We start from the raw sequence: 27,691 nt of genomic DNA, 5'->3' as shown, positions 1-27,691 counted from the left end.
TAATTCTGAGCTTAGTAAGTGAGACTACTGCTGAGAAAGGAGAGCTACCCCTCTATGGGGCATGGATAGACCTCTCAAAGGCCTTTGACCAGATCAGCAGAGGTCTGCTGTGGGCAAAACTTAAACAAAAGGGAGTCCCAGAATCCCTGCTGGCTATGCCAATAGAGTTGCATAGGGATACAACAGTAAGGATAAGGCTGGGTGACAAGGGTCACCTGTCAGATGAAGTGAAGGTAGAGAGAGGGGTAAGGCAGGGGTGTCTGGGAGCTCCTTTGTTTTTCAACCTATTCCTGTTCGATATGGGGCAAAATCTAGAACCGTCCGCACTGGCACTGGCCAGCCAAATCCTTATTGGGAGTAAGATCCTTTGGCTGGCTTATGCAGACGACATAGTCCTATTGGACAGAACAGCTATAGGCCTTCAAAGATTGCTGGCCAAACTTGGTAGCTATACAGAGATAAACATCCACGAAAGAAAATTAGCTTTGAAAACTGGTCGTTGAATGGGCAGACTATACCACGTGTGGAAGAGCTAATCTATCTTGGCTATAAGATCTAGGCCAGCACGAGAATACAAGACCATGATATCCTCACCGATCCCCCATATGAAAAAAATCTAAAACTAAATACTGCAAATTCTCTATCCTGCCAATGGTTAAATACTATGTAGCCTAAATAATACCGGTTATTCTATATGGCCTAGAAGCTAAACCCTCACTCTGGAATACAAACTGGGCCAGAATAGAAGGTAGAGTCTGGAAGGGTTCCCTTAATCTTCCCATGAGCACACCAGGCTGGGACTTGCAGTTTGAATTGGGCCTTATCGCTTTAGAATGCCGCGCAGAATGGAAACTAATCGCACAATATAGAAAGATATCGTCCCCTAAACTGGGCTCACTGTATGAAGATGTTAGAGTCCACCTGAAAGACTCAAAGTCTAGGATCTTGAGAGGGCTGGATCTAAAAGCAAAAAACATATTAGACAGAGTAGATGTTGACCTTGAAACTCTGACTACCAACCCTCTTAAGGTAAAACGTGATCTGGAGCAGTTTGACTGGATTAAAACTATTTCCTTGATGAGAAGCTCCAAGTCACGCAATGTGTTCATGACTGCGGAAAAAAATGTAGGCCACCTTCCCTGTTACCTAGTGAAATATCCTAACCCCAGAATAAGATTCAACTTCTTGCGGGTGAGATTGAATTTGGTCCCCACCGGGGAGGTATTGGTAATAAGAAGCCAAGAAGAATCTGCAATCAAACTATGCAAAATATGTTCCAACCAAAGACTCCAATCACTCCGACACATCCTAATGGAGTGTGAAGGGACCTGGTTCCTGAGGTTAGCGAAATTAAGATTATTCACGCATAAGGAGGAGGGTCTAACTTCAGAACATCTTTGGGAAAGAATGATCGCAGGCCATGAAATTCAGCTCACCGCAACAGTTGTCGATTTATTGGGAAAATTGAATCTGTTAAATTAGCTCAGATGAGAAATGCTCTGGATAGGGTAAGAGAGGTAATGTGATTCATACTAAGGAAAAATAGATCATGTGAATAGTGTTGTGATGTGTACTTGCAAGAGCTGTGGAATGTTGAGAGTGCGAGTGTCGTATGAGGATTCTGCAGGACCCATTGGTGGAGAGAATGAGAAGGATTCATACAGGCTGGATGGGACGCCTGTGTTTCCCGCACAGAGCATGCATATCAACTGGTAAATGCATTACTTACCGTAAAAGCATTTCTGATGGTTGTATCTGCTTAGATTCACATGCTGTGCATAGGTCCGACATCCAGTGGTCACTGCGGAGTATTGCATTTTGTTTTTCGTAGTCGAAAAGGGGACGTCGACAAGGCGTGTCTGTAACACTATCCCTATAGTGACGTGTGTTGTACCCACAATCCCTCACGCGTCGAGGTCCCTCTGTTTGTATTTTTCTGCCCTGAGGGAGCCTTCTAGACGTGAGTGAGTACAGAAAAGAGAGAAATATAGAAAAGGATGTCTATGTTCCTTCCATCCGAGCGGGGAGGAAGGGTGGGCGCATGTGAATCTAAGCAGATACAACCATCAGAAATGCTTTTACGGTAAGTAATGCATTGTCTTCTGATGTTTGTTAATCTGCTTAGAATCACATGCTGTGCATAGACTAGCGAGCAGTACCCCGAGTTGGCGGTGGGTTATGAGAAGGAACAGTAGAGAAAAGATGTCTTAATACTGCTTGTCCCACCTGGGAGTCAGATCTAGAGTGTGCATCTAGACAGTAGTGTTTTGTAAAGGTGTGCACAGAACTCCAGGTAGCCGCTTTGCAGATGGACTCAAGGGGAACATTTGCAATGAATGCTATGGAAGCCCCCGTGCCTCGAGTGGAATGTGATCTTGGCTTGAAGGGCAGTTCTCTCTTAGCAAGAGTGTAACAGAGAGTGATGCATTGAACAATCCATCTAGATATAGTGGACTTTGAAACTGCATCTCCTTCTCTTCCTGCTGCCACAGAGACAAAGAACTGATTAGTCTTTCTCAGTGGTCTGGTTCTTTCCATGTAGAACATGACAGCTCTGCGTACATCCAGTGTATGCAGACTTTTTTCTCCCAAGCTGGAAGGGTTTTGAAAGAACGTTGGTAGTTCTATTGACTGGTTTACATGAAATTTCGATATGAATTTTGGTGCAAACCTTGGGTGTGTGCGTAGAACCACTTTCTCCTTGTGAACTGTTACGAAGGGGTCTAGTACAGAAAGAGCCTGTGGTTCACTTACTCTCCTAATGGAGGTGATAGCTATTAGGAAAGCAGTCTTAAGAGTGAGGTATTTAAGAGTTGCCTTGTGCATGGGTTCGAAAGGAGTGCCCATGAGTTTAGAAAGTACCAAGTTCAAGTCCCATCCGGGAGCTGGGTTAGCTATCAGGGGGTGTATTCTCTTTACCCCCTCCATGAAGGCCTTGATAACTGGTATCTTCCACCACGACACTTTAAGTTGGGAAGTGGTGTATGCAGAAAGTGCCGCTAGGTGGACTTTAATGGAATTGAACACTAGACCTGAATCCAGTAAATGGGTCAAGTATAGAACAATGTTAGTGGGAGAGCAGTCAACTGGGTTGATGCTCTTTCCTCTGCACCAGATGACAAATCTTCTCCACTTGCTAGAATAGCAGTGGCGGGTATTAGGTTTTCTGGCTTCCCTGAGGATGTCCATACATCTCTGCGGGAGTTGTAAATGTCCAAATTCTACGATCTCAGGAGCCAGGCTGCTAAGTTCATGGTCTGAGGGCATGGATGCAGTGTCCTGCCCTTGTCCTGTGACAGCATGTTGTACGGGCAGGGAAGTTTCACTGGGGGAGATAGGGACATCTCCATCAAGTGAGCGAACCATGGCTGTCGTGCCCACATTGGGGCCACTAGTATCATGGTAACCTGCTCCTGGTGCATCTTGTGCACCACCTTGTTGAGAAGGGGAGTCGGGGGAAAGGCGTAAACAAATTTCCCTGACCATTGAATCGACAGACCGTTCCCCTTAGACTGGTTCTGGGGGTACCTGGAGGCGTAACTTTGGCATTGTGAGTTTTCCATAGTTGCGAACAGGTCTATTTCCGGGGATCCCCATTGCGTGAAGACGTCTAAGACTGTAACGCTCACCTGATTCCCGCAGAGGCGCCGGTCTTGACTGGGTGAATGCCGTATCTTCAAAGGTGATGTGTAACACACGGTTGGCTCTTTGGGCTGGACCTCTGTGCACTGTATGTCTGACTCGAAGAGTTAGATGTCTGCAGATAGAAAATATGGGATTAATGAACTGGGGTTATTGGGTGCCTCTCTCCTCTTCCCTTTCTCTTCTCCTGTAGAACCCCAAAGGTTAACACCCTCACCTTAGGTAAGTGAACGCCGAGCTCTCCATCTGCCTCGGGGCAGGGTGCCGTAACCAGTTTCTTCACTGGATAAGGGTGCATGCCTCTTGACCTCAGAGGACTGCTGTCCGTCGTTAACTACACGAACGGTAAGTTCTGGGCACTTCAAATGTCTTAAAAGTCTTTTGTAATGATATCTCTTGTTTTGCTGGGTTCCGGCAATGGCGGATGGCGGGCTGATGAGAGTTGAGGATCGAACCCGCGTGAGGAATAGAAGCGCCTGGAAGCACGTAAGTAAGCGCTTGTAGCCTGCTTCACGATGCGCACTAACTGTCCCTTTTATCTTGCAGGTACAAGTTCAGAGCTTTAGAGAAGCTGAAGGGTGCTGGAATACCCACTGGATTTGGCGTGGGATGGAGTAATGGCACGTGAGTAATAAAGTTGCCCAATGTCTTTAAACGCACCTTCTTTTGTCTTTCAGATGCGGGATGCAGCGCCAAAGGCCTCCGGAGCGTGCGAAGAGCTGGTAAGCTTTTGTCTTTCAGATGCCGGAATGCAGTGTGAAGACCTCCGGAGCATGCGAAGAGTAGGTAAGCCTTTGTCTTTCAGATGCCGGAATGCAGCGCGAGGCGTTGGTGACAGCCGATGGACCAGGTAAGAGATGCGCTGCCACTGAAGACCGTAGTGCTAACCTGTTCTTTCTTTGTCTTTACAGGTGCTGCTGAAGACTGGATTCCAGGATGGTAAGCCTTTGTTCCCTTGGGCCCAGGATCAGAAGCTGCAGAGAATGCAGAATAACGCAAAGCAAGATTCATCCATCGGGTGTGGTTTAAATAGCCTCCTGTAGTGCTTAGGTGTCTCCTTCCACAGCCACGCCTAGGTAAGAAAAGAGTTCCTGCTTTCCAGAAGAGTTCCAGTGTTTTGAACCTAGGGAGTGGCTCCTGCCCCACCCAACAGGAAACGTAGTCCCAAACAGAAGAGGATCAGGGGTTCAACTGGCAGGTAAGTAAGCAGCATGGCCTGCTGCAGGTAAGTCCACCCAAGCATTATGAGCCCGGCGCTTCCAGCGCTAGGACTGGGCATCTTTATGAGCCTGGTGCCACTGGCGCCAGGACAGGGTCCAAAAGGTCCCAATTGGGACTGGCTGGCACTCGGAACCGGGGTTATGGGTCTGCTTCCAAGGGAGTCGGGCAAGTCCTGATCTTTTGGAAGCAGAAATCATGACAGCACCCCCCCTCAAGGCCCCTCCCAAACCGGGCTTCTCCGGGGGATTTGGCTTGTTAGGAAATGTTCGATGAAATCTTTTGATTAGACGAGGCGCGTGGACATATTCTGCAGGTTCCCAGGATCTTTCTTGGGGACCGTAGCCTTTCCAGTCAATCAGGTAAAATAGTTTAGATTTGGAGATCTTGGAATCCAGGATGCTTTTGACTTCAAACTCGAGTTCTCCATCAACTAGAATAGGTTTTGGAGATGTAGTTAGTCGGGTTTAAGGTTGCACGGGTTTTAATAGAGAGACGTGGAAGACCGGATGTATCTTCATGTGAGGGGGCAAGTCCAACTTGACCGCTACTGGATTTACTATGGTAGTGATGGAATAGGGACCAAGGTATCTTGGGTTGAATGTGCGTGGTCCTTTTAGAGGTAGATATTTGGTGGATAACCAGACTTGATCTCCTACTTGATATTGGGGGGCTTCCTTCCGATGTTGTTCTGCTCCTTTCTTGTATTGTTCTTTAGCCCTTTGAAGGTGAGAAACGGCTTCCTTAAAGGCTTGGGTGATTGTAGAATGCAGGTGGTCTACTGCTGGTGTTCCAAGATCTTGGAGTGGATCCAACTCCGAGGTTCGAGGGTGACTACCGTATAAAAGAAAAAACGGGGTCTTCCCAGTTCCCGAGTGGACAGAGTTATTGTAGGCATATTCGGCTATCCAAAGGATACCTTTCCAAGTTTTTTCAGTTTGTTGTAGCATGCAGCGCAAATACTGTTCCAGAGTTTGATTGGTCCTCTCGGTTTGTCCGTCGGTTTGAGGGTGGTGGCTGGTCGAAAGTCTCACATCAATTTGAGCCGACCGACAGCAACTTGACTACCTCGATCCGAAATTAGAACTGAAGGAAAACCGTGCAGTCGGACGATGTTTTCGAGAAATTCTCGGGCCAGAGTTGCTGCTGTTGGTAAGCCTTTGAGTGGAATGAAATGCGTAATCTTGGAGAATAGGTCCACGATTACTAGGATCGTATTGTATCCGGAGCATGGAGGTAGATCGGTGATGAAGTCCATAGAAAGCGTATGCCAAGGGCGAGGCGGGATGTCAATAGGGCGTAAGAGGCCGGCTGGTTTTTCCTTTTGACTCTTGTTTTGGGCGCATACTCCACAGGACATTATAAAGTCTCTAATATCTTTTTTCCAAGACGGCCACCAGAAGTAGCGCTTGATCTTTTCCGAGGTCTTGGTCATACCGGGATGTCCTTCCATTAAAGAATCGTGATAACAAGAGATTACCGTTTTCTGTAAATCTGTGCTGGGCAGGTATAACCGTTCTTGGAAATATAATAGGTTGTCCTTCACCGTAAAGTCCTTTCCCTGCAGATGCCAATTCTGTATGTCTGCTGGAGTTACCAGTAGCCTGGCTTTATCCTTAACTTCCTCTATGGATTGTGTGGCGATTACACCTAGAATTCTTTGTTCGGGAATGATAGGTACAGGTTTAGGATTGATCAAGTGTTCTTCCACTCCCATCCGAGAAAGGGCATCAGCTTTACCGTTTTTTGTACCAGGTCGATAGGTAATTATGAAGTCAAACTCGGCAAAGAATAGTGCCCAACGGAGTTGCCTAGAGGATTGAGCTTTTGCGGTTTTCAAATATTGCAGGTTTCGGTGATCTGTAATCACAGCAACGGTGTGTCGGGCCCCCAGAAGATAATGCCGCCAAGCCTTAAAGGCGGACTTGATAGCTAGAAGTTCCTTATCAGTAATAGTGTAATTGATTTCAGGAGGCGAGAATTTGCGGGACCAAAATGCCACGGGATGCAACTGATTGGTTACTGGGTCCTTTTGTGATAGAACTGCCCCCATGGCAAGGCTCGAAGCATCAGTTTCAACGATGTAGGGGAGTTCTGGGCGAGGATGTTTTAAGATCGGTGCAGAGATAAATCTAGTCTTCAAATTCTGGAAAGCTTGTTCCGCCTCGGTAGACCATTCAAAACGTTTGTTTTTCTTTAACAAGGCGGTGATGGGCTGGACTATTCTGAGAGAATTCGGTGATAAACCTGCGGTAAAAGTTAGCGAAGCCTAACATGCTTTGAACACCTTTTACGGAGGATGGCGATGGCCATTTGAGAATTGCATCGACCTTCTTTGAATCCATACGCACTCCACTAGGTGATAATATGAATCCCAAGAATTCAACTTCAGTCACGTTGAAAACACATTTTTCCAACTTAGCGAAAAATTTGTGTTGACGCAATCTCTCGAGGACCATTTTCACGTGTTTCCGATGTTCAGTTTCCGATGAAGAATAAACGAGGATGTCGTCAATATAAACAACAACACACACATCTATGAGCTCTCTGAGGACATCGTTCATAAAATATTGAAAGGCGGCCGGGGCATTGCAAAGTCCGAAGGGCATGACCTGATATTCAAATAGCCCATACTTGGTGCGGAAGGCCGTCTTCCATTCATCGCCCTCTTTTACTCGTACCAAGTGGTAGGCTCCTCTAAGATCCAGCTTTGTATATATGCATGCTTTTCTGGCTTGGTCCAGGAGTTCAGGGATCAAAGGTAACGGATATCTATTCTTAACGGTGATCTGGTTCAGGGCGCGATAATCTATACAAGTTCTAAGGTCCCCTTCTTTTTTTGGAACGAAGAACAAAGCTGAGGAAGCAGGGGACTTGGAAGGACGAATAAACCCATTCGCTAGGTATTGATCCAGGTATTGTCGGAGGTGAAGATTCTCAGGCTCGGTGAGGGCATAAATTCTATTACAAGGAGGAGTAGATCCAGGTATCAGGTCTATCTGGCAGTCATAAGACCTATGAGGAGGTAGAGAGTTAGCCTGATCCTTCCGGAAAACATCTTGGAATTCTAGGTATTCAGGAGGTAACTGGGGAGCCTCAGAGGAAATTGCTGCCAGTGCAACACCAGGTCGAGGGTGACAAGTAGAGACACATTCTGGAAACTGAACCGTTCTTGCTCGCCAATCGATCTGAGGATTGTGCTTCTCTAACCAAGGAATTCCTAGAATAATCTGGAACTGAGGGGCCTTGATCACATCGAACACGATCTTCTCATGGTGTCCATCTTGACTTACTAGCGTCACTTCTTGGGTGGTATGCGTTACTGGTCCGGAGGCTATCTCCGTACCATCCACCGTAGTAATGACGTCCTTTACAGCCTTTGGACAAAGTCAGATTCATCCTCAAAACCATTTCATGATCCACATAATTGCCGATGGCACCGCTGTCGACGTAAGCTTCAATCGCATGTAATCGATCCGGATGTTCAGGGCTAATGAGGACCATAGGTATCACGAAATGCAAGGTCACGGAACTGTTTTTAACGCTCGGCAAGAGGACCTCTATTCTTGTCGGGCGAGGTCGTTTCCCTGCTCAGAGTTTGTGACCCTGGTAACTGCAGCTCCTACCGCCTTCTTGGCTGGTTTCACCGGACATTCTCGAAGAAAGTGCCCCGAGTTTCCGCAATAGAGGCATAATTGCAGCTGTTTTCTCCTTTCCCGCTCCTTTTGTGTTAGTGGTCCTTTCAGGCCCCCTATTTGCATGGGTTCCCCGGAGTCTACTTCTTTGGTAGGAGTTGGTGGTTTGGAAAATACTCGAGCATCAAACTTGGAACGATCGGCCTTCCTGTTCTGCAGTCTGTGGTCAATTTGAACGACTAAGTCAATATAGTCCGAACAGTCTTGCGGGGGATTCACTACTTCGGCTAACACATCTTTGAGCTCTCCATGTAGACCTCTATAAAACAGCGTAATCCTTTTGTCCTCAGGCCATCGAGTTTCCACTATCAGTCTGTTGAAAGACGCAATATAAGCCAAAAGGTCTTGATTACCCTGTCGCAATGAAAGGAGCTCATTGTCCAAGGCCTGCCCCTGTGAATGTCTTGCAAACAGTTTTTCCATACTGAGCTGAAAAGCTTGAAAATCATGGAGAACCAGATCATCTTGATTAACTAGAGGGATCGACCAGTCTGCCGCATTGCCACTAAGGTATGAAAGTACGAAAGCTACCTTAGCTTGATCAGTTGGAAAGGCTGCTGGCCGGCATAAGAAGTGCAACCGGCACTGATTAATAAATACTGCAAACCTCTTTGGGTCACCAGAAAATCGTTCGGGCGGAGCCAGAGGTACATTCCCAGGTAGGTTGATCTGCACTGGGTTCGTAGAGGATGTTGAAGGAAGATTTGCCCCTGATGCGGGTAACGAAGTTTGTCCGGCTTGTGACTGTAGCAATTGTCTAGCGAGATCGTCTGTTCGCTCCTTGGAAATAATCAGTTCCCTTCTTAGAGCAATTGTTTCCTGACGGGCTGCATGCACTTCTGCTCTTAGTTCCCCAAGTAACTGGGCTAGCTGGTCGGTATCCGAGGTTTCCATAGCGCCTGGGTGGGAGTTTTGCGATAGGCTTTGCGTTCTGTAACGCTCACCTGATTCCCGCAGAGGCGCCGGTCTTGACTGGGTGAATGCTGTATCTTCAAAGGTGATGTGTAACACACGGTTGGCTCTTTGGGCTGGACCTCTGTGCACTGTATGTCTGACTCGAAGAGTAAGATGTCTGCAGATAGAAAATATGGGATTAATGAACTGGGGTTATTGGGTGCCTCTCTCCTCTTCCCTTTCTCTTCTCCTGTAGAACCCCAAAGGTTAACACCCTCACCTTAGGTAAGTGAACGCCGAGCTCTCCATCTGCCTCGGGGCAGGTTGCCGTAACCAGTTTCTTCACTGGATAAGGGTGCAGGCCTCTTGACCTCAGAGGACTGCTGTCGTCGTTAACTGCACGAACGGTAAGTTCTGGGCACTTCAAATGTCTTAAAAGTCTTTTGTAATGATATCTCTTGTTTTGCAGGGTTCCGGCGATGGCGGATGGCGGGCTGATGAGAGTTGAGGATCGAACCCGTGTGAGGAATAGAAGCGCCTGGAAGCACGTAAGTAAGCGCTTGTAGCCTGCTTCACGATGCGCACTAACTGTCCCTTTTATCTTGCAGGTACAAGTTTGGAGCTTTAGAGAAGCTGAAGGGTGCTGGAATACCCACTGGATTCGGCGTGGGAAGGAGTAATGGCACGTGAGTAATAAAGTTGCCCAATGTCTTTAAACGCACCTTCTTTTGTCTTTCAGATGCGGGATGCAGCGCTGAAGGCCTCCGGAGCATGCGAAGAGCTGTTAAGCTTTTGTCTTTCAGATGCCGGAATGCAGCGCGAGGCGTTGGTGACAGCCGATGGACCAGGTAAGAAATGCGCTGCCACTGAAGACCGTAGTGCTAACCTGTTCTTTCTTTGTCTTTACAGGTGCTGCTGAAGACTGGATTCCAGGATGGTAAGCCTTTGTTCCCTTAGGCCAAGGATCAGAAGCAGAAGACACGATGAGCGTTCTGCTGCAGAGAATGCAGAATAACGCAAAGCAAGATTCATCCATCGGGTGTGGTTTAAATAGCCTCCTGTAGTGCTTCCACAGCCACGCCTAGGTAAGAAAAGAGTTCCTGCTTTCCAGAAGAGTTCCAGTGTTCTGAACCTAGGGAGTGGCTCCTGCCCCACCCAACAGGAAAAGTAGTCCCAAACAGAAGAGGATCAGGGGTTCAACTGGCAGATAAGTAAGCAGCATGGTCTGCTGCAGGTAAGTCCACCCAAGCATTATGAGCTCGGCGCTTCCAGCGCTGGGACTGGGCATCTTTATGGGCCTGGTGCCACTGGCGCCAGGACAGGATCCAAAAGGTCCCAATTGGGACTGGCTGGCACTCGGAACCGGGGTTATGGGTCTGCTTCCAAGGGAGTCGGGCAAGTCCTGATCTTTTGGAAGCAGAGATCATGACAAAGACGATGTCTTCGTGCAATTGCCATTCGTACTCTACGGGCAGGGGGAAGTCTCTGCTGAGTTTGTCTGCTAGCAGATTGAGTTCCCCTGGTACATGTTGTGATAGTAGGAACATGTTGTGTTTGAGAGCTCACTTCCATATATTTTGGGACAGCTTGGACAGTCCTGGAGAGTGAGTGCCCCCTTGCTTGTTGAGATAGTACATGGCTGTGGTGCTGTCTGTGAGGACCATCACTGTCTTTCCTTGTAGGTGTTCTTGAAAGGCTTTCAGTGCTTTGAACACCGCGAGAAGTTCCAGCAGGTTTATATGCTTGGATGCTAAGCTCGGAGTCCACGCTCCATGAGCAGTTTGATGGGATAGGTGAGCCCCCCATCCTGTGAGGGATGCGTCTGTGGTTAGAGTGGCTTCCACTGCGGGTGTGGCAAAAGTTTTCCCTAATAACAGGTTTTCTTTTGTCCACCACCGCAGCGAGAGAACTAAGGCCTGCGAGACCACCACTAGATCGTCCCATTGTCTGCTGGCCTGACACCACTGGCTGTTGAGCCACTCTTGCATTGGGCGCATGCGCAGGCGCGCGTGAGGTACCAAATAAATACATGACGCCATCATCCCTAGCAAGCGCATTGCTTTGCGTACCGTCACCTCTCGACCTGCTACATAATGGGGGATCTGAAACAGCATGTTTTCGACCCTCTCGTTGGAGGGGAAGACGAGGCCGTCCTTTGTTCGAATTAGAGCCCCTAAAAATTGTTCGACTTGGCTGGGGTCTAAGCTGGACTTCTTTTCGTTGATGGAGAAGCCCAGTTGGTACAAAAGGTCTACGGTCTTTTGGGTATTGGAGAAGCATGTTTCGTAAGAATCCCCTGTTATGAGCCAGTCGTCGAGGTAAGGGTATACGGGGATGGATAACCTGCGCAGGTGGGCCGCTGCTACTGCCAGTACTTTTGTGAATACCCTTGGTGCAGAAGCTATCCCGAAGGGTAGTACTCTGAACTGGTAGTGTTTGTTCCCTATCTTGAACCTGAGGTATTTTCTGTGGGCTGGCAACATTAAAATATGAAAGTATGCATCTTTCATGTCTAGCGTTGTCATGTAATCCCCTTGTGATAACAGTGGGATTACTTCCTGCAAGGTCACCATACAAAACTTTTGGGGTTTGACAAAGTTGTTCGCTGGGCGCAGATCTAATACAGGGCGCATGGTTAGGTCCTTTTTGGGTACAAGGAAGTACACTGAATAAATACCTTGTGTTACCTGAGATAGGGGGACAGCCTCTATAGCTTCTTTTTTCAGTAGCTCTTCTACTTCTTGAAGAAGAATGGTGAGGTGTTCCGGTGTTATGCGTTGGTTCCGTGGGGCGTCTGTACTTCGGGGAACCGTTGAATTCGATGCAGTATCCGTGGGCTATGGTGGATAATACCCAGCGGTCTGACGATATTCCCTCCCATGCTGATAGGAACGATGTTAGCCGGCCCCCGACCGGTGATGCATGGGAGGGGACCCGAATCTTCGGGTCATTTGTTGGTATTGGGCGTGGAACCTTTGGGGCTGGAGCCGCGACCTCTTCCTCTGCCACGCCGTTGGCCTCTTTAACTGAACTGGGTGTTGTTACCCTGGTTAGAGGGCCAGTTGGTAGCAGAGTAAAATTGTTGTTGGTTCTGCTGCTGGCGTTGGCCACGAAAGGAGCGTCTATTGCCATAGCCGCGTCTGTTAGGGGGCCTAGAAATTTGGTCAAGAGTCTTGATGGTGTCAAACTCTTTCTTCGCATGTTCTAGGGCCTCATCAACTGCTTTCCCAAACAGATGTGTTTGTTCTATGGGCTTATTTATCAGGGAGGCTTGGGTTTCCGGCTTAAATCCTGAATTGCGTAGCCAGACATGGCGTTTGAGAAGTATTCCCTGAACCAGGGAACGGCCAGCCGTCTCAGCGGCATCTAAGGAGTTTTTTACGATGCCCTTGTTTACAAGAGTTCCCTCTGATATTATAGCTAACAGGCGCGAACACAGGGGTTCTGGTGCGTCCTCTGCTTCGCTGCGCAGCTTGCTCCACTGTGCATCCGCGTAGCTAGCTAGTAGGGAATTGTTATTTGCAATCCTAGTTGAGAAGGCGGCGGAGGTCGTGATTCTCTTTCCAAGTGCATAGAGCTTCTTGCCCTCTTTGTCAGGTGGTGCTTCACTAGTGGATAGTGGTACCCCGCTCTTTTTCTTGTATTAGTAACTACAAGGGAGTCCGGAAAAGGGTCAGAGGATGAAGGGCTGAAGAGCTTTTCTATTCGAGGGTTGACCCCTCTTACTAAGGCAGGATTGGAAAGGGAAGGAGATATTCTTCTCTTTATAGAAGCCAGGAGCGGAATAGACTGGCTAACAGGGGCTTTTTCTTTAATAACTTTTTCTACAATGTCTATGTCAGGAAGAGTTTCCCCTGTGTCTATCTCAAAATGCACTGCTGCCTTGCGCAATAGTGCATTGAGTGAAGGTTGGTCATCTATGGGAGAGGAGTTCCCAATATGTGAATCCTTGAGAGGAGAAGGGTGAAAGACATCAGGGTCTGAGTGCACTGATGGGGATTGCCAAGGCTGCACTGATGGGGATTGCCAGGGCTGCGAGGTAGCTGTATCTTCCTCAAAAGCTCCTCCAGTAGTGTAAAGATCTTCTTCGAACCTCTCTTCCTCATGTTCTTCCTCTCCACCCAAACACTCCTCATCTTCCTGTAGGTATTGCTCCTCTTCAGTGAGGTCATATACGTCTGTGGAAGGGGGAAACAGCCTAGGAATCTTGACCCTAGGGTCATCCTGGGGCCATTCTCTTTGTCTTTTGTGAGTGGGTGGGTCTTGGCTTCCCAGAAACCTTTCCATTTTCTCCATACAAGAATGGAGTCTTTCAAGGGTCTCATGGGGTACCCCTGAATAGTCTAGAGGGGGGAAATCAGTGTTTTCACCTTCAAAACGCTTAGAACGCTCCCACAACGTCGAGGAGAGGTTTCCGTCTCCCTCTGAAAAGCCCTCCGGTAGTTCAGAAGTGCCCTTAGATGAAAGGGGCTGTTCCTGGCTACTTTTGTGCTTTTTCGGCGCGGTATTCGACATTTGTTTCGTCGTCCGCGTACGTTTGTCTTCGGAAACAATTCTCGCCAGGCTCTCGACAACGAGTTTGTCAGTCGAGGGCTCTGGTGTCGACGTTGCCTGCGTTGCGCGTTGTTCCTCGACGGCCGCTCTATGGAGCGTTACGTCGGATGATTTTGAGGTAGCGCCCGTGTTTGATGAAAGCCCAATCGCTGGTCGCTGCTGCGTTTGCGGGTGGGGCTTGAGACCTTTACGGTCTGAGGTAGACGCCGGAGTGCCCTGCGTCCCCTTCGGCGCTGATGGATCCTTCGTCCTCGATGAAGAAGAGCCGTGGGTTGTGTGTTTAGTCTTATGGGGTCTATGTGCGTCCTTGTCGCCGGGGTGTTCATCCCCATAAGCAGGGCATGAGCCGAGCCCGTCGGGGCCGGGGACGGACGTCGAGGAGCGCGAGCGCTCCTTCTGGGGGTTAATGACTTCCGTGACGGACGTCGAGTTATCACCCTCCTCGTCACTTTCTGTAACAGCGGCGGCGGGTGTGGAAACTGACTTCGACATAGCGTATTCCGCCCACCTCTTAACCTTTCGTTCTTTGAGAGTTCTTGGTTTCAAGAGCTTGCAGGCCGCGCAGCTGTCCTCTTTATGATCGAGGGGCAAGCAACAGAGCTTGTGTTTATCCTTCCAAGTGTATTTGCCCCTATAGCGTGGGCAAAACTTAAAAGGTGTCCTCTCCATAGCTGAGGCAATAATAACTGGTGATAACAACCCCAAGGGAAAGATAGGGGAGAAAGAAAGACATTCTCAAAGAGAAGATAAAAGATCGAACCCCCACTCTCCCTACTGTATGTTGGCCGTCGAGGCCAGGCCACGTGTTCGGCAGCGCCGAAGGATCTCCTCCGCCTCTTCCCCTCCGTCGAAAACTTGCTCGGCGGAGAAACAGCTTCACAGCTAACGTCGAGGGGAGGGATCTTTAACAATATAATAAGTATAATTAAGGACCGAGGTCCGTAGTAAGTATTAGCAATGTCTCTCTAGGAGCTCCGCGTAAGGCGACCAGAAGCTGGGCGGAAAAAAACAATCTGAGGGACCTCGACGCGTGAGGGATTGTGGGTACAACGCACGTCACTATAGGGATAGTGTTACAGACACGCCTTGTCGACGTCCCCTTTTCGACTACGAAAAACAAAATGCAATACTCCGCAGTGACCACTGGATGTCGGACCTATGCACAGCATGTGATTCTAAGCAGATTAACAAACATCAGAAAAGACCTTACCTGTGAGAGCGGACATCCTTCATTACTACACTGGCGACGAAGGTGGGATTACCGCCGTGGAAGGGGCGGCAGAACGCGTGGAGACCATGCCTTCCAGTTTATCGTCCCATCCGGCAGGGTCAGGCCACCAGCAGGTGCTGAGGCTGGTTAGCACTGGCGTCGACACCGGAGCGGTCCCCGGTGTTGCTGGGCCAGTGGCGTATAGCATGTTGAGTGGCACTGAAGCGGACTGGTTGCTGTCTGGGGCCAGTGTCACAAGTTGGAGTGAGGTGTCGGAATTAGGACTTTGCCTCGTGAGGCGCACTGGAGGCCTGTATAATGGGCAGTGTTATTGGTGGCAAGCCAGAGTATGCCGCAGCGGGCCCGATTAAGCCAGGGGATGGCATCAGAAGCGTACCAGGTGTGGCTTTCCGAAGACTCTGTCTGGTGGGAGGAGCTGTGCGGCACCGTAGCGGGCCGGATTTGGCCTGGTGCCGGTGTCAGAGGTGACCTGCAGGTGGACTTTTTTTCCGTCTGAGGAACTGGAGCAGGTCGTGCCCTGAAGGAGTGTGGGTGGTTGCTGTGTTTGTTGCGCTGTTTGCATGGAACTGTGGCATCTGTGGGCGGAACTTGTGCTTGGAGTCCCCTCTGATCCATATGTTGCTCCCTCGGGGCCGACGAATGCACTGATGTCTGCTACCGTTGGGGGGGGGGGATACAGGGGTCTGGGAGTGAACGCAGCGTGGCGTGCTGCGTAAGACGCAAAACAATGGAACGTGACACAAAGTCGAATCTAATACATCTACGTTTGGTTCCATTGCCGATTGCTTTGCGGATGCACCAAGAATGGGTGGCTCGGACGATGACGTAAAGTCATTAATGTTGGGTCCTGTTGCAGGAGAACTTTTAAGTACTGCACAATCTTCAGGGAGTCAGTGTGGGGTATGTTTTTGTGTACCTGATGGTAACAAACTTTCCAAGAGGAAAAAGCAGGAGAGCAACTTGCAGGGCTTGCAGATCCAGGCTAAGAGGCCACGTCTGGCTTCATGTGCAGTCTGCCTGGAAGAAATCATTTGGGACAGGACGCTATGCCAACGTTGTGTTGGTCTGTTTGGCGCCCTTAAGGAGTTTGATCCTGAACTTTGTAGTTTTTATATCAGGATGAACAACCTCGCCCTGTCCGAGGACTAATTTCATGTTGCGTCGGGCGAGGCCAGTATGTTTGTGGTTTGTATTATTTGTGGCCTCAGTGTACATGGTGTTGGGCCTGGTTGGTATGAGTGGAAGTGAATGTTTATGTTGTGGCCTGTGTGTGTGTTTCGTGCTGTATAACAATTTGCTGAACGTTGCAACGTTATTCTCTAATAGCATGTTATTAATTGAATATGTATTTTCCTTGCAGGTTATGTGGAAAGCAAAATTGTTATTTTGACTGATTTTCTTGCAGGTATTGGGGAAATATGTGTAATCACTTTAGTGCCCATTTGTGGGACAGACTTGGGGATGGTGTGGACTCTCAGTAACCTTCTATGTTTGGTCTAGAGGGTTTTGGACAGTGCCCTTTTGGGATGGGCTTGAGGGTGGGTGTGACCCTCGTTTCTTGCTTCCCTGAAGTGAGTATTAATATTGCCCTTCGCGAAGCTGACATGATGGATGAGGGGTGTTCTCATCTTCCAGGATTGTATACTTGTTCGTCGGTGTGGTGTAGTCCTGTTTGAAATTTGCTGTGTGCCTTAACCAATTTTATGATGGGTATGTGTGAGTGACTGTAGGTGAGCGTATGTGAGGGCACTATTGTATATTGTGTGTTTTACCTCTTGGTTGGTTAAGCACTTTTGAGTTAGTGATTTGTAGCGTGTTCCCAGGAGGTGCACTAGGGTTCCGCCCGGGTCCTTTTGAGATCTTTAAGGGGTTGGGCTATGAAGTAGTGGTTGTGACCAGGGGTCACATGTGGTGTGGCTGTGACCAGGGGTCACGTGTAGTGGTGGCTGTGACCAGGGGTCACATGTGGTGTGGTGGCTGTGACCAGGGGTCACGTGTAGTTGTGTGGCTGTGACTAGGGGTCCCGTGTAGTTGCGGTGGTAGTGACCAGGGGTCACACGTAGTTGTGGTGGCTGTTACTAGGGGTAAAGTGTGTTGTGGAGGCAGTGACTTGGGGTCACATGTGGTGCGGTGGCAGTGACGTGGGGTCACACGTGGGGTGGTGGTAGTGACTAGGGGTCATGTGTGGTTAGGGTGGCTGTGACTAGGGGTCACATTGTGGTTGTGTCTTCAGCGTAAAGGGTCGGTTGTTTTATGTTGGGGTCTTTTTACCTTTTTAGTGTTACGGGTTGGTTGAACTGGGTATCATATCGGGTTGCTGTATTTGTTGTTGGCCTGGTCAGGGTTGGTTTGTGCTTGAACGTGGCAGGATCGAGGTTCGGGGGGGCAGCTCGGAGCATAAGGATGTTAGTGCACTGAAGGTTCAGGAAGTTAGGTAAATTGTCATTTGACTGGTTAGTGGACGTGGCAGGCCCAGTCATAGGGGCAGCTCAGGACGGTGGATGTTCGTTTTTTAATTTTTCGTTCTCGTGGGTAGGTGCCTTGTTGGTTTGTGTTTGTTAGTGGGTATTGGTATGGAGTGGAGTAGATATTCCTTTGTATCTGTTATTGGGCCTCAATTGGGACAGTTTCCGTTGATTTACATGCAGGTTCTTGTTTGGTATTGATTTGAGTCTGTGTTGGGGATATTGATTTGAGTCCGTTTGGGTTTGCCTTGTGAGGAGTAGCTCTTTAGGGCATTGGTTAGGTGCTTGTAAGGTGTTTTGGCGTACCTGTTGATGGTGTGGTGGCCATACGTTGTGGGCAGGTGCGGTGGTTATGAAGTGGTTTGCATATTGGGTGTAGGTGTTCCATTTTGCCTTGTCTGTGTTGTTACTGATGAGTTTCCTATAATTGCCTAACGGGGGCAGGAGTTTTTCGGTTCTTACGGGGGGAGAAGTGTTGTGATGTGTACTTTCAACATTCCACAGCTGTTGAGAGTGCGAGTGTTGTATGAGGGTTCTGCAGGAGCCGTTGGAGAGAATGAGAAGAATTCATACGGGCTGGATGGGACGCCAGTGTTTCCCGAACAGAGCATGCATATCAACTGGTAATAAAGGTATAAGAACTTACCTGTGAGAGCGGACATCCATCATTACTACAAATCGCGCCGATGCGCATTGGGTAAATGGGAAGGACAAATGTATTTTTGTGTTGATTGGAAAGCAACCCTTGAATAGAGGAGAAAGGTGAAATTGTCCAAAGGAGGGTTTTAAGAAGTGGGGAGAATTGACTTATTTTATTGAAGTCATTGTATCTAAATGGTTATTGACTTCTTCTTCATTTTTTTATTTGGTTTATTTTCTCCACTTCTGTGAATGTTTAATGTGTATTATGATTAATAATTGTAAAGGTTCTAATTTTCTTCTTCTTTTGAACAAAATATAATTTTTAAAAAATTTAAAAAAAAAAAAAGATATCCAGAGAGAACTGACGGGAGATCATCAAATAACGTCTCCATGGATAATGCTAGAATATTAGTAATGGGCTCCAGCTAGCCTTTCTCGATGAAGGCCTAAACTGGTTAAAGGGCGACGGCCGAGCTCATTTCAGGACTATATAGTCCTACACCTTCTGGACAAGTCTGCTGTAGACCACAAAACCTAGCTATTTTGATTTTTTGAATATTTATAAGGCGCACTATACAGCACAATGTGTTGCAGACATTGATAATCAACATTTGTACGCATTTGGAAGCAGGGTTCATGCTTACGACTCTTTTACGTCAAGTAATTGGCACGTACACTTACCCTATATTCCCCGAGAGCAAAGTGGCACGTTGCCAGCTGTATGAGCGCCCTGTGATGCTCCAACGTTGACTGTCCCAGGATTTGGGGAACTTGTGCACCCTGAAGAGCTGTTAATATGTGGAGGCTGGCTATCGCTTTCTTATACTGGCCCTGAAAATATACGTGAAAAGATTGCTCAGAAAAGGTCAAAACATTATGGTTAATAGTTCTACATTCATTTTCGCAAACATAAAAAAAGAAAAAGGACAGACAACAACTGATGAAATCCAATTCACTTGGCTTGGTGGGCTTTGCATTAAATCTAAAGAGTCTGGATGGTAAATGCAAATAAGGGCGGGGGTTTCTTAGCTGTAACATTAGTTGTGTAGCTGCTATCTGCTAAGATTTACATGCAGAGCATTACCCCGGCAGTTGCAGTGACTATAATAAAGTAGCATTTTGATGCTTTTTTGTTTTTAGGCCATTTTAGGTCTGGCTGGAGCGATGTTTCCTGTTGCCAGAGCTAACGAAGATGCACATAGGAGAGGGGCCTGGTGTCAGTCAGCTCCTCCATCATGCATAAGCAGTATATCAAACTGAAAGCTCTGATACAGCAGTAGCCAATTCTGTAAGGCAATGAACCTGCTTAAGATGGTGAGAAATTTGCCGATTGCTGCTTTAACAGGGATTTTTAATTTCCCTGCGGCTTGTGTTGTATTCCTATTCTATGAATGGAACAATCTATAGCAGTGAGAGATGTGTTGATAGAGCTTGCTTTCTTTCCATGCTGCACAATCTATACCAGTGAGAGATGTGTTGAAAGAGCTTGCTTCCTTTCCATGCTGCACAATCTATACCCGTGAGAGATGTGTTGAAAGAGCTTGCTTTCTTTGCATGCTGCCCAATCTATACCAGTGAGAGATGTGTTGAAAGAGCTTGCTTTCTTTCCATGCTGCACAATCTATACCAGTGAGAGATGTGTTGAAAGAGCTTGCTTTCTTTCCATGCTGCCCAATCTATACCAGTGAGAGATGTGTTGAAAGAGCTTGCTTTCTTTGCATGCTGCACAATCTATACCAGTGAGAGATGTGTTGAAAGAGCTTGCTTTCTTTGCATGCTGCCCAATCTATACCAGTGAGATGTGTTGAAAGAGCTTGCTTTCTTTGCATGCTGCACAATCTAGATCAGTGAGAGAGACGTGTTGAAAGAGCTTGCTTTCTTTCCATGCTGCCCAATCTATACCAGTGAGAGATGTGTTGAAAGAGCTTGCTTTCTTTGCATGCTGCACAATCTAGATCAGTGAGAGATGTGTTGAAAGAGCTTGCTTTCTTTCCATGCTGCACAATCTATACCAGTGAGAGAGGTGTTGAAAGAGCTTGCTTTCTTTGCATGCTGCACAATCTATACCAGTGAGAGATGTGTTGAAAGAGCTTGCTTCCTTTCCATGCTGCACAATCTATACCAGTGAGAGATGTGTTGAAAGAGCTTGCTTTCTTTGCATGCTGCACAATCTAGATCAGTGAGAGATGTGTTGAAAGAGCTTGCTTCCTTTCCATGCTGCACAATCTATATCAGTGAGAGATGTGTTGAAAGAGCTTGCTTTCTTTGCATGCTGCACAATCTATACCAGTGAGAGATGTGTTGAAAGAGCTTGCTTCCTTTGCATGCTGCACAATCTATACCAGTGAGAGATGTGTTGAAAGAGCTTGCTTTCTTTGCATGCTGCACAATCTATACCAGTGAGAGATGTGTTGAAAGAGCTTGCTTCCTTTCCATGCTGCACAATCTATACCAGTGAGAGATGTGTTGAAAGAGCTTGCTTTCTTTGCATGCTGCACAATCTATACCAGTGAGAGATGTGTTGAAAGAGCTTGCTTCCTTTGCATGCTGCACAATCTATACCAGTGAGAGATGTGTTGAAAGAACTTGCTTTCTTTGCATGCTGCACAATCTATACCAGTGAGAGATGTGTTGAAAGAGCTTGCTTTCTTTCCATGCTGCACAATCTATACCAGTGAGAGATGTGTTGAAAGAGCTTGCTTTCTTTGCATGCTGCACAATCTATACCAGTGAGAGATGTGTTGAAAGAGCTTGCTTCCTTTGCATGCTGCACAATCTATACCAGTGAGAGATGTGTTGAAAGAGCTTGCTTTCTTTGCATGCTGCACAATCTATACCAGTGAGAGATGTGTTGAAAGAGCTTGCTTTCTTTCCATAATGCTTGCACTAGGAGAAGAGTTTTCACTTTTATGCTGCATTAAAAGGTGGTTTAATAATGAAACAGCTAGGTTTTGATGCCGGAATATTCACCTAAGGAAGTATTTTCCATGGCTCCATCTTAGAATGAGGACACATGCCTTACAGTGGTTCTCCAGCAGCTTCTCAGCAGGGCTGCTATACCTTTACTGGGAGAGTAACAGATGTTCCACGTGCCAGTGCTGCCAGTGTAATGTTATTGAAACCCCAATCAGAAGCATGCAACATACCTGATAAATGATCATATCTGTGAGGAAAATCCTTGTCCACACCCAGCTGTCGGTCTTCCACGATGAGCGAATTCTTGTAAACTCTGAACAATCGCAAGGGAGGTTTATCATTAGTGTTAGGCTAGATTACGAACACAGATCTCACAATTGCAACCACTGATTATGGTTTCCTATAACCCAATGTGTTCTAATGGGAAGGCAGCACCAGGACAACACTAGGCAATTATAATCCACAGCTCTGATTTTTGTACACACCTGGAGCATAGATCAATATCAGCAAACATCAGCAAGGAATGGGGCAGATACACACAGGTCCATCCATCACTGCTCATGGCGTGAGGTGTGCATTCACACAGGCCCATCCATCACTGCTCATGGCTTGAGGCGTGCAGTCACACAGGCCCATCAATCACTGCTCATGGCTTGAGGTGTGCATTCACACAGGCCCATCAATCACTGCTCATGGCTTGAGGCGTGCAGTCACACAGGCCCATCCTTCACTGCTCATGGCTTGAGGCATGCGTTCACACAGGTCAAGGCACAGACCCGAGTGCTGCTCAGTGCACAGCTGTATGCCCAAATCAATCAACGCTCAACATATAGGCTGATGGGCAACTTACAAACCATTTGTGGCACAGTCCTGCACACAGCAGCAGACACAGCTCAACCACGGTTTATTGCATGGTTCAATGCACAGCTACAGGGACATCCCCAATGAATGCCTCACCACCTAGTGTGAAAATGAAGCTGTATTGGTTGCACTCCGTGGCAGGAAGGTGGTGTGCAAGAGTGAGTAACGTTGATCTAAGCCACACTAGATCCTGTCACTGGATTTCAGTATTAGAGGGGCTGCAGCCTCTCCTGGACCGCTTTCATTCTTTAGCTACAGTGTGTGTGCAGTGTGCAGAGACTGCCTTCCGTCCCACCTTGCACAGCATAAAGGATTTCTATAGGATAGAGATTGTGGGCAGGAGCAGATATGCGGTAGAGTGTGGAATCTGCGTCACCATGTATGTATTGAGGTTAGACTATGAGAGCTCAGGCTGTAAATTCAAACGTTGAAGTTCTCAGAGTGGCACTACTCCATTGTAAAGTCCTGGGAAGTGTACCAGAGCCACCTCCCTTTGAACAGGCAAGGATGCCTTTGGTGAACCCATGATCGTCCGTCCCCTTGATGGATAGTCATACCTGCTGGGAGGATTCTGAATTCCAGCCTCACAGCAGATACTGGGCACAAGCATGACATGGCAGGTCTGGTCTTTGCTACCATCCAGCAGTGGCAAATTCCACTCACGAAACCACAATGTTAGAGGTAGCCTTTCTGGAGGGTGGGGGGGGGAGGGTGGAGAAGAAGCACCCACTGTCCCTTAATGCAGATCCAAGATCTATGTTAAAGGAAGGGACATCCTAGGACCCAGAGGGACTATGGGCCAGGTTGACCGGTATATAGGTGGACCAGCCAAATCACTGAAAAAAATCCATGTGGCAACTATTATGTGTAAATGTACAGTGGCCATGTCTGTGGTGCAGTGAACTGATGCATTTGCTACAGGGATCTGTGTTTGACCTCGTGGTCACAGGTTCAAATCCCAGCAGGCCCACTCAGCCCTTCATCCTTCTGAGGATGATAAAATGAGTACCATTCTGTTGGACAAACTGGTTATCTGTCTATAAATCCAATATACCCCTGTGGGGGTGAAAGTGCGCTCTACAAACCCCCCCATTATGTGCATGGCATGTTCAAATCCTCCTTTTCATACCAATGTGATAACAAGCACTTCACAGATCAGTTAACAGCACACACTTTGTGATACACAAGCTTTGATAGTACATTGCACTGTCGCATAAATCATTAGACAAGGTGTATGTGCTCATGAAAAGAGTAAAAGGCTTTGTAATGCTTCACACTGTGCTTTGAAGTGCCCACTCATCTCTCTAAATCCATGTCTTATCTAACACAAGCATTCTAATTCCTGATTGCATTCCTAGACATCAGGGTAATGTATTTGGCTCTGAACGTGAAAGTGTCAAAAGCTACAGGTAGCCATCGGTTATGCCTCACAGGTGGGACAACCAGAGGCAAGGAGGGGAAATAATCAAAAGAGCCTCTCCTGATCCACACCTGAAGACAACCCAACAATAGTGGCCAGCAGACTACCTCCGTATCTCTAGCGGAGCTCAGCTTCACTCACTTAGAATTGGGATCATGAGGCTACCACAGTCTCCAAAGGAACGTGCACAAGAGATGGAGCCTGTGCAGCAGTGTGGAGTACAGGGGAATGGAGGCAGTGCTGAGATGCAGCCTGTGCAGCAGTGTGGAGTACAGGGGAATGGAGGCAGTTCTGAGCTTTAGCCTGTGCAGCAGTGTGGAGTACAGGGGAATGGAGGCAGTGCTGAGATGCAGCCTGTGCAGCAGTGTGGAGTACAGGGGAATGGCGGCAGCTCTGAGATGAAGCCTGTGCAGCAGTGTGGAGTACAGGAAAATGGAGGCAGTTCTGAGCTTTAGCCGCCTGAGCAGCAGTGTGGATTACAGGGGAATGGAGGCAGTGCTGAGATGCAGCCTGTGAAGCAGTGTGGATTACAGGGGAATGGAGGCAGCCCTGAGATGAAGCCTGTGCAGCAGTGTGGAGTACAGGAAAATGGAGGCAGCTCTGAGATGAAGCCTGTGCAGCAGTGTGGAGTACAGGGGAATGGAGGCAGTTCTGAGCTTTAGCCTGTGCAGCAGTGTGGTGTACAGGGGAATGGGGACAGTGCTGAGATGCAGCCTGTGCAGCAGTGTGGAGTACAGGGGAATGGAGGCAGTTCTGAGCTTGAGCCTGTGCAGCAGGGTGGAGTACAGGGGAATGGAGGCAGTTCTGAGCTTTAGCCTGTGCAGCAGTGTGGAGTACAGGGGAATGGGAGGCAGTTCTGAGATGGAGCCTGTGCAGCAGTGTGGAGTGCAGGGGAATGGAGGCAGTTCTGAGATTTAGCCTGTGCAGCAGCATGGAGTACAGGGGAATGAAGGCAGTTCTGAGATGGAGCCTGTGCAGCAGTGTGGAGTACAGGGGAATGGAGGCAGTTCTGAGATTTAGCCTGTGCAGCAGCATGGAGTACAGTGGAATGGAGGCAGCTCTGAGATGGAGCCTGTGCAGTAGTGTGGAGTACAGGGTAATGGAGGCAGTTCTGAAATGGTGCATGTGCAGCAGCGTGAAGTACAGGGGAATGGAGACCATTATGAGATGGAGCCTGTGCAGCAGTGTGGTGTACAGGGGAATGGGGACAGTGCTGAGATGCAGCCTGTGCAGCAGTGTGGAGTACAGGGGAATGGAGGCAGTTCTGAGCTTTAGCCTGTGCAGCAGGGTGGAGTACAGGGGAATGGAGGCAGTTCTGAGCTTTAGCCTGTGCAGCAGTGTGGAGTACAGGGGAATGGGAGGCAGTTCTGAGATGGAGCCTGTGCAGCAGTGTGGAGTACAGGGTAATGGAGGCAGTTCTGAGCTTTAGCCTGTGCAGCAGTGTGGAGTACAGGGGAATGGAGGCAGTTCTGAGATTTAGCCTGTGCAGCAGCATGGAGTACAGGGGAATGAAGGCAGTTCTGAGATGGAGCCTGTGCAGCAGTGTGGAGTACAGGGGAAGGGAATGGAGGCAGTTCTGAGATTTAGCCTGTGCAGCAGCATGGAGTACAGTGGAATGGAGGCAGCTCTGAGATGGAGCCTGTGCAGTAGTGTGGAGTACAGGGTAATGGAGGCAGTTCTGAAATGGTGCCTGTGCAGCAGCGTGAAGTACAGGGGAATGGAGGCCATTATGAGACGGAGCCTGTGCAGCAGTGTAGAGTACAGGGGAATGGAAGCAGTTCTGAGATGGAGCCTGTGCAGCAGTGTCGAGTACAGGGGTAGATGGCAGTGCTGAGATGGAGCCTTTGCAGCAGTGTGGAGTACAGGAGAACAGAGGCAGTTCTGAGGTGGAGCCTGTGCAGCAGTGTGGAGTTGCAGGCGAATGCAGGCAGTTCTGAGATGGAGCCTGTGCAGCAGTGTGGAGTACAGGGAAATGGAGGCCGTTCTGAGATGCAAAATGTGAAGCAGTGTGGACTACAGGGGAATGGAGGCTGTTCTGAGCCTTAGCCTGTGCAGCAGTATGGACTACAGGGGAATGAAGGCAGTTCTGAGGTTAGCCTGTGCAGCAGTGTGGAGTACATGGGAATGGAGTCAGTTCTGAGCTTTAGCCTTTGCAGCAGTGTGGAATACAGGGGAATGGAGGCAGTTCTGAGCTTTAGCCTGTGCAGCATTGTTGAGTGCAGGGGGGGTGGAGGCAGTTCTGAGCTTTAGCCTGTGCAGCAGTGTTGAGTGCAGGGGAATGGAGGCAGTTCTGAGATTTTGCCTGTACAGCAGTGTGGAGTACAGGGGAATGGAAGCAGTTCTGAGATTTAGCCTGTGCAGCAGCATGGAGAACTGGGGAATGGAGGCAGCTCTGAAAAGGTGCCCGTGAAAAAGCGTGAAGTACAGGGGAATGGAGGCCATTATGAGATGGAGCCTGTGCAGCAGTGTGGAGTAAAGGAGTAGGAGGCAGTGCTGAGATGGAGTCTGTGCAGCAGTGTGGAATACAGGCAAATGGAGGCAGTTCTGAGATGGAGCCTGTGCAGCAGTGCGGAGTACAGGGGAATGGAAGCAGTTCTGAGATGGAGCCTGTGCAGCAGTGTGGAGTACAGGCGAATGTAGGCAGTTCTGAGATGGAGCCTGTGCAGCAGTGTGGAGTACAGGGGAATGGAGGCAGTTCTGAGATGGAGCCTGTACAACAGTGTGGAGTATAGGGGAACGGAGGCATTTCTGAGATGGAGCATGTGCAGCAGTGTTCAGTACATGGGAATGGAGGCAGTGCTGGGATGGAGCCTGTGCAGCAGTGTGGAGTACAAGGGAATGGGGGGCAGTTCTGAGATGGAGCATGTGCAGCAGTGTGGAATACAGGGGAATGGAGGCAGTTCTGAGAGGGAGCCTGTGCAGCAGTGTGGAGTACAGGGGAATGGAGGCAGTTCTGTGAGGGAGCCTGTGCAGCAGCGTGGAGTACAGGGGAATGGAGGTATTGCTGAGATGCAGCCTGTCAAGCAATGTGGAGTACAGGGGAATGGAGGAAGTTCTGAGGTGGAGCCTGTGCTGCAGTGTGGAGTGCAGGGGAATGGAGGCAATTCTGAGATGGAGCCTGTGCAGCAGTGTGAAGTACTGGGGAATGCAGGCAGTTCTGAGATGGAGCCTGTGCAGCGGTGGGGAGTACAGAGGAATGGAGGCCGTTCTGAGATGTAGCCTGTGCAGTAGTGTGGAGTACAGGGGAAGGGAATAGTTTCTTACCTGTAACTCCATTTCTCCAGCATTGGTATCTTTCATGGATTCACATGCTTAGAATATTCCCCGTCGTCAGGCTGGGAATCCCCGGTACATTATATAGACCCTTTCCCGTAGGAAAACTTTTTCGACGCTTATGCGTCCTATCCGCCTCGTTTTGTATCATGCGTGCCCGCGGCGTCAGGACGCCATGATATAAATACAGGACCCTCCCCCGCGCTCCCTCAGATTTCGGCCCCCAAAGTAGTGGGGGAACCGGTTTGCATGTCCAGGGGAGGCAGGAGGGCGCATGTGAATCCATGAAAGATACCAATGCTGGAGAAATGGAGTTACAGGTAAGAAACTATTCCCTTCTCCAGCATTGGATCTTTCATGGATTCACATGCTTAGAATAGATTACATAGCAGTACCATCCCTAAAAGAGGAGGCGTGCATGCAAACCCGCATACTTCTCACAATGCCCGTTCCCTATGGTCGTGTACACATCATTAGCATAGAAAAGCGGACAATATTGAAACACAATTGCAACAGGATCTAACCCCTCAGCCGGGGCTTACCTTATTGGAATAGGTGTCGAAGCACCGCCTGTCCCATCCGGGTATCTTCGGCATGTTGTTGCGACAGGCAGTAATGGCGGGTAAAAGTGTGTGTAGCCGCCCAGGTAGCCGCCATGCAGATGTCCCCCAGCGGGACTCCAGACCACAGCGCCGTCGACGATGCCGCCGCTCTAGTTGAATGAGCTCTTGGCCGTCGTAGAAGAGGCTTCCCTGCCTTGGAATGGCAGTACGAAATGGTAGATGACACCCATCTTGACAGTCCTTGCTTTGAAATGGCTTTGCCTTTAGCACCCAACCCATAGGCTACGAACAACTGCCTCGTTTCTCTGAAAGGTTGC

The 27,691-nt window shown here is 48.6% G+C and overlaps 1 protein-coding gene across 3 annotated transcripts in view; it reads right to left on the bottom strand.

Moving 5' to 3' along the window:
- INTS10 (integrator complex subunit 10) overlaps nt 1–27,691 on the bottom strand; it is a 372,357-nt gene that overhangs the window by 168,282 nt on the left and 176,384 nt on the right. For all 3 annotated transcript variants that reach the window (XM_069626653.1, XM_069626654.1, XM_069626655.1), the window contains 2 exons: nt 21,488–21,570; nt 19,023–19,172 (listed from right to left, as the gene is read on the bottom strand). In XM_069626653.1, the coding sequence (XP_069482754.1) occupies nt 19,023–19,172; nt 21,488–21,570 (233 nt within the window). The remainder of the gene's footprint in view (nt 1–19,022; nt 19,173–21,487; nt 21,571–27,691) is intronic.

The sequence above is a fragment of the Ambystoma mexicanum genome, chromosome 6p, assembly GCF_040938575.1.
Source record: "Ambystoma mexicanum isolate Mex_15411 chromosome 6p, UKY_AmexF1_1, whole genome shotgun sequence".
In the NCBI taxonomy this organism is placed as follows: Eukaryota; Metazoa; Chordata; class Amphibia; order Caudata; family Ambystomatidae; genus Ambystoma; species Ambystoma mexicanum.
This window is presented reverse-complemented; position numbering and strand designations above follow the sequence as displayed.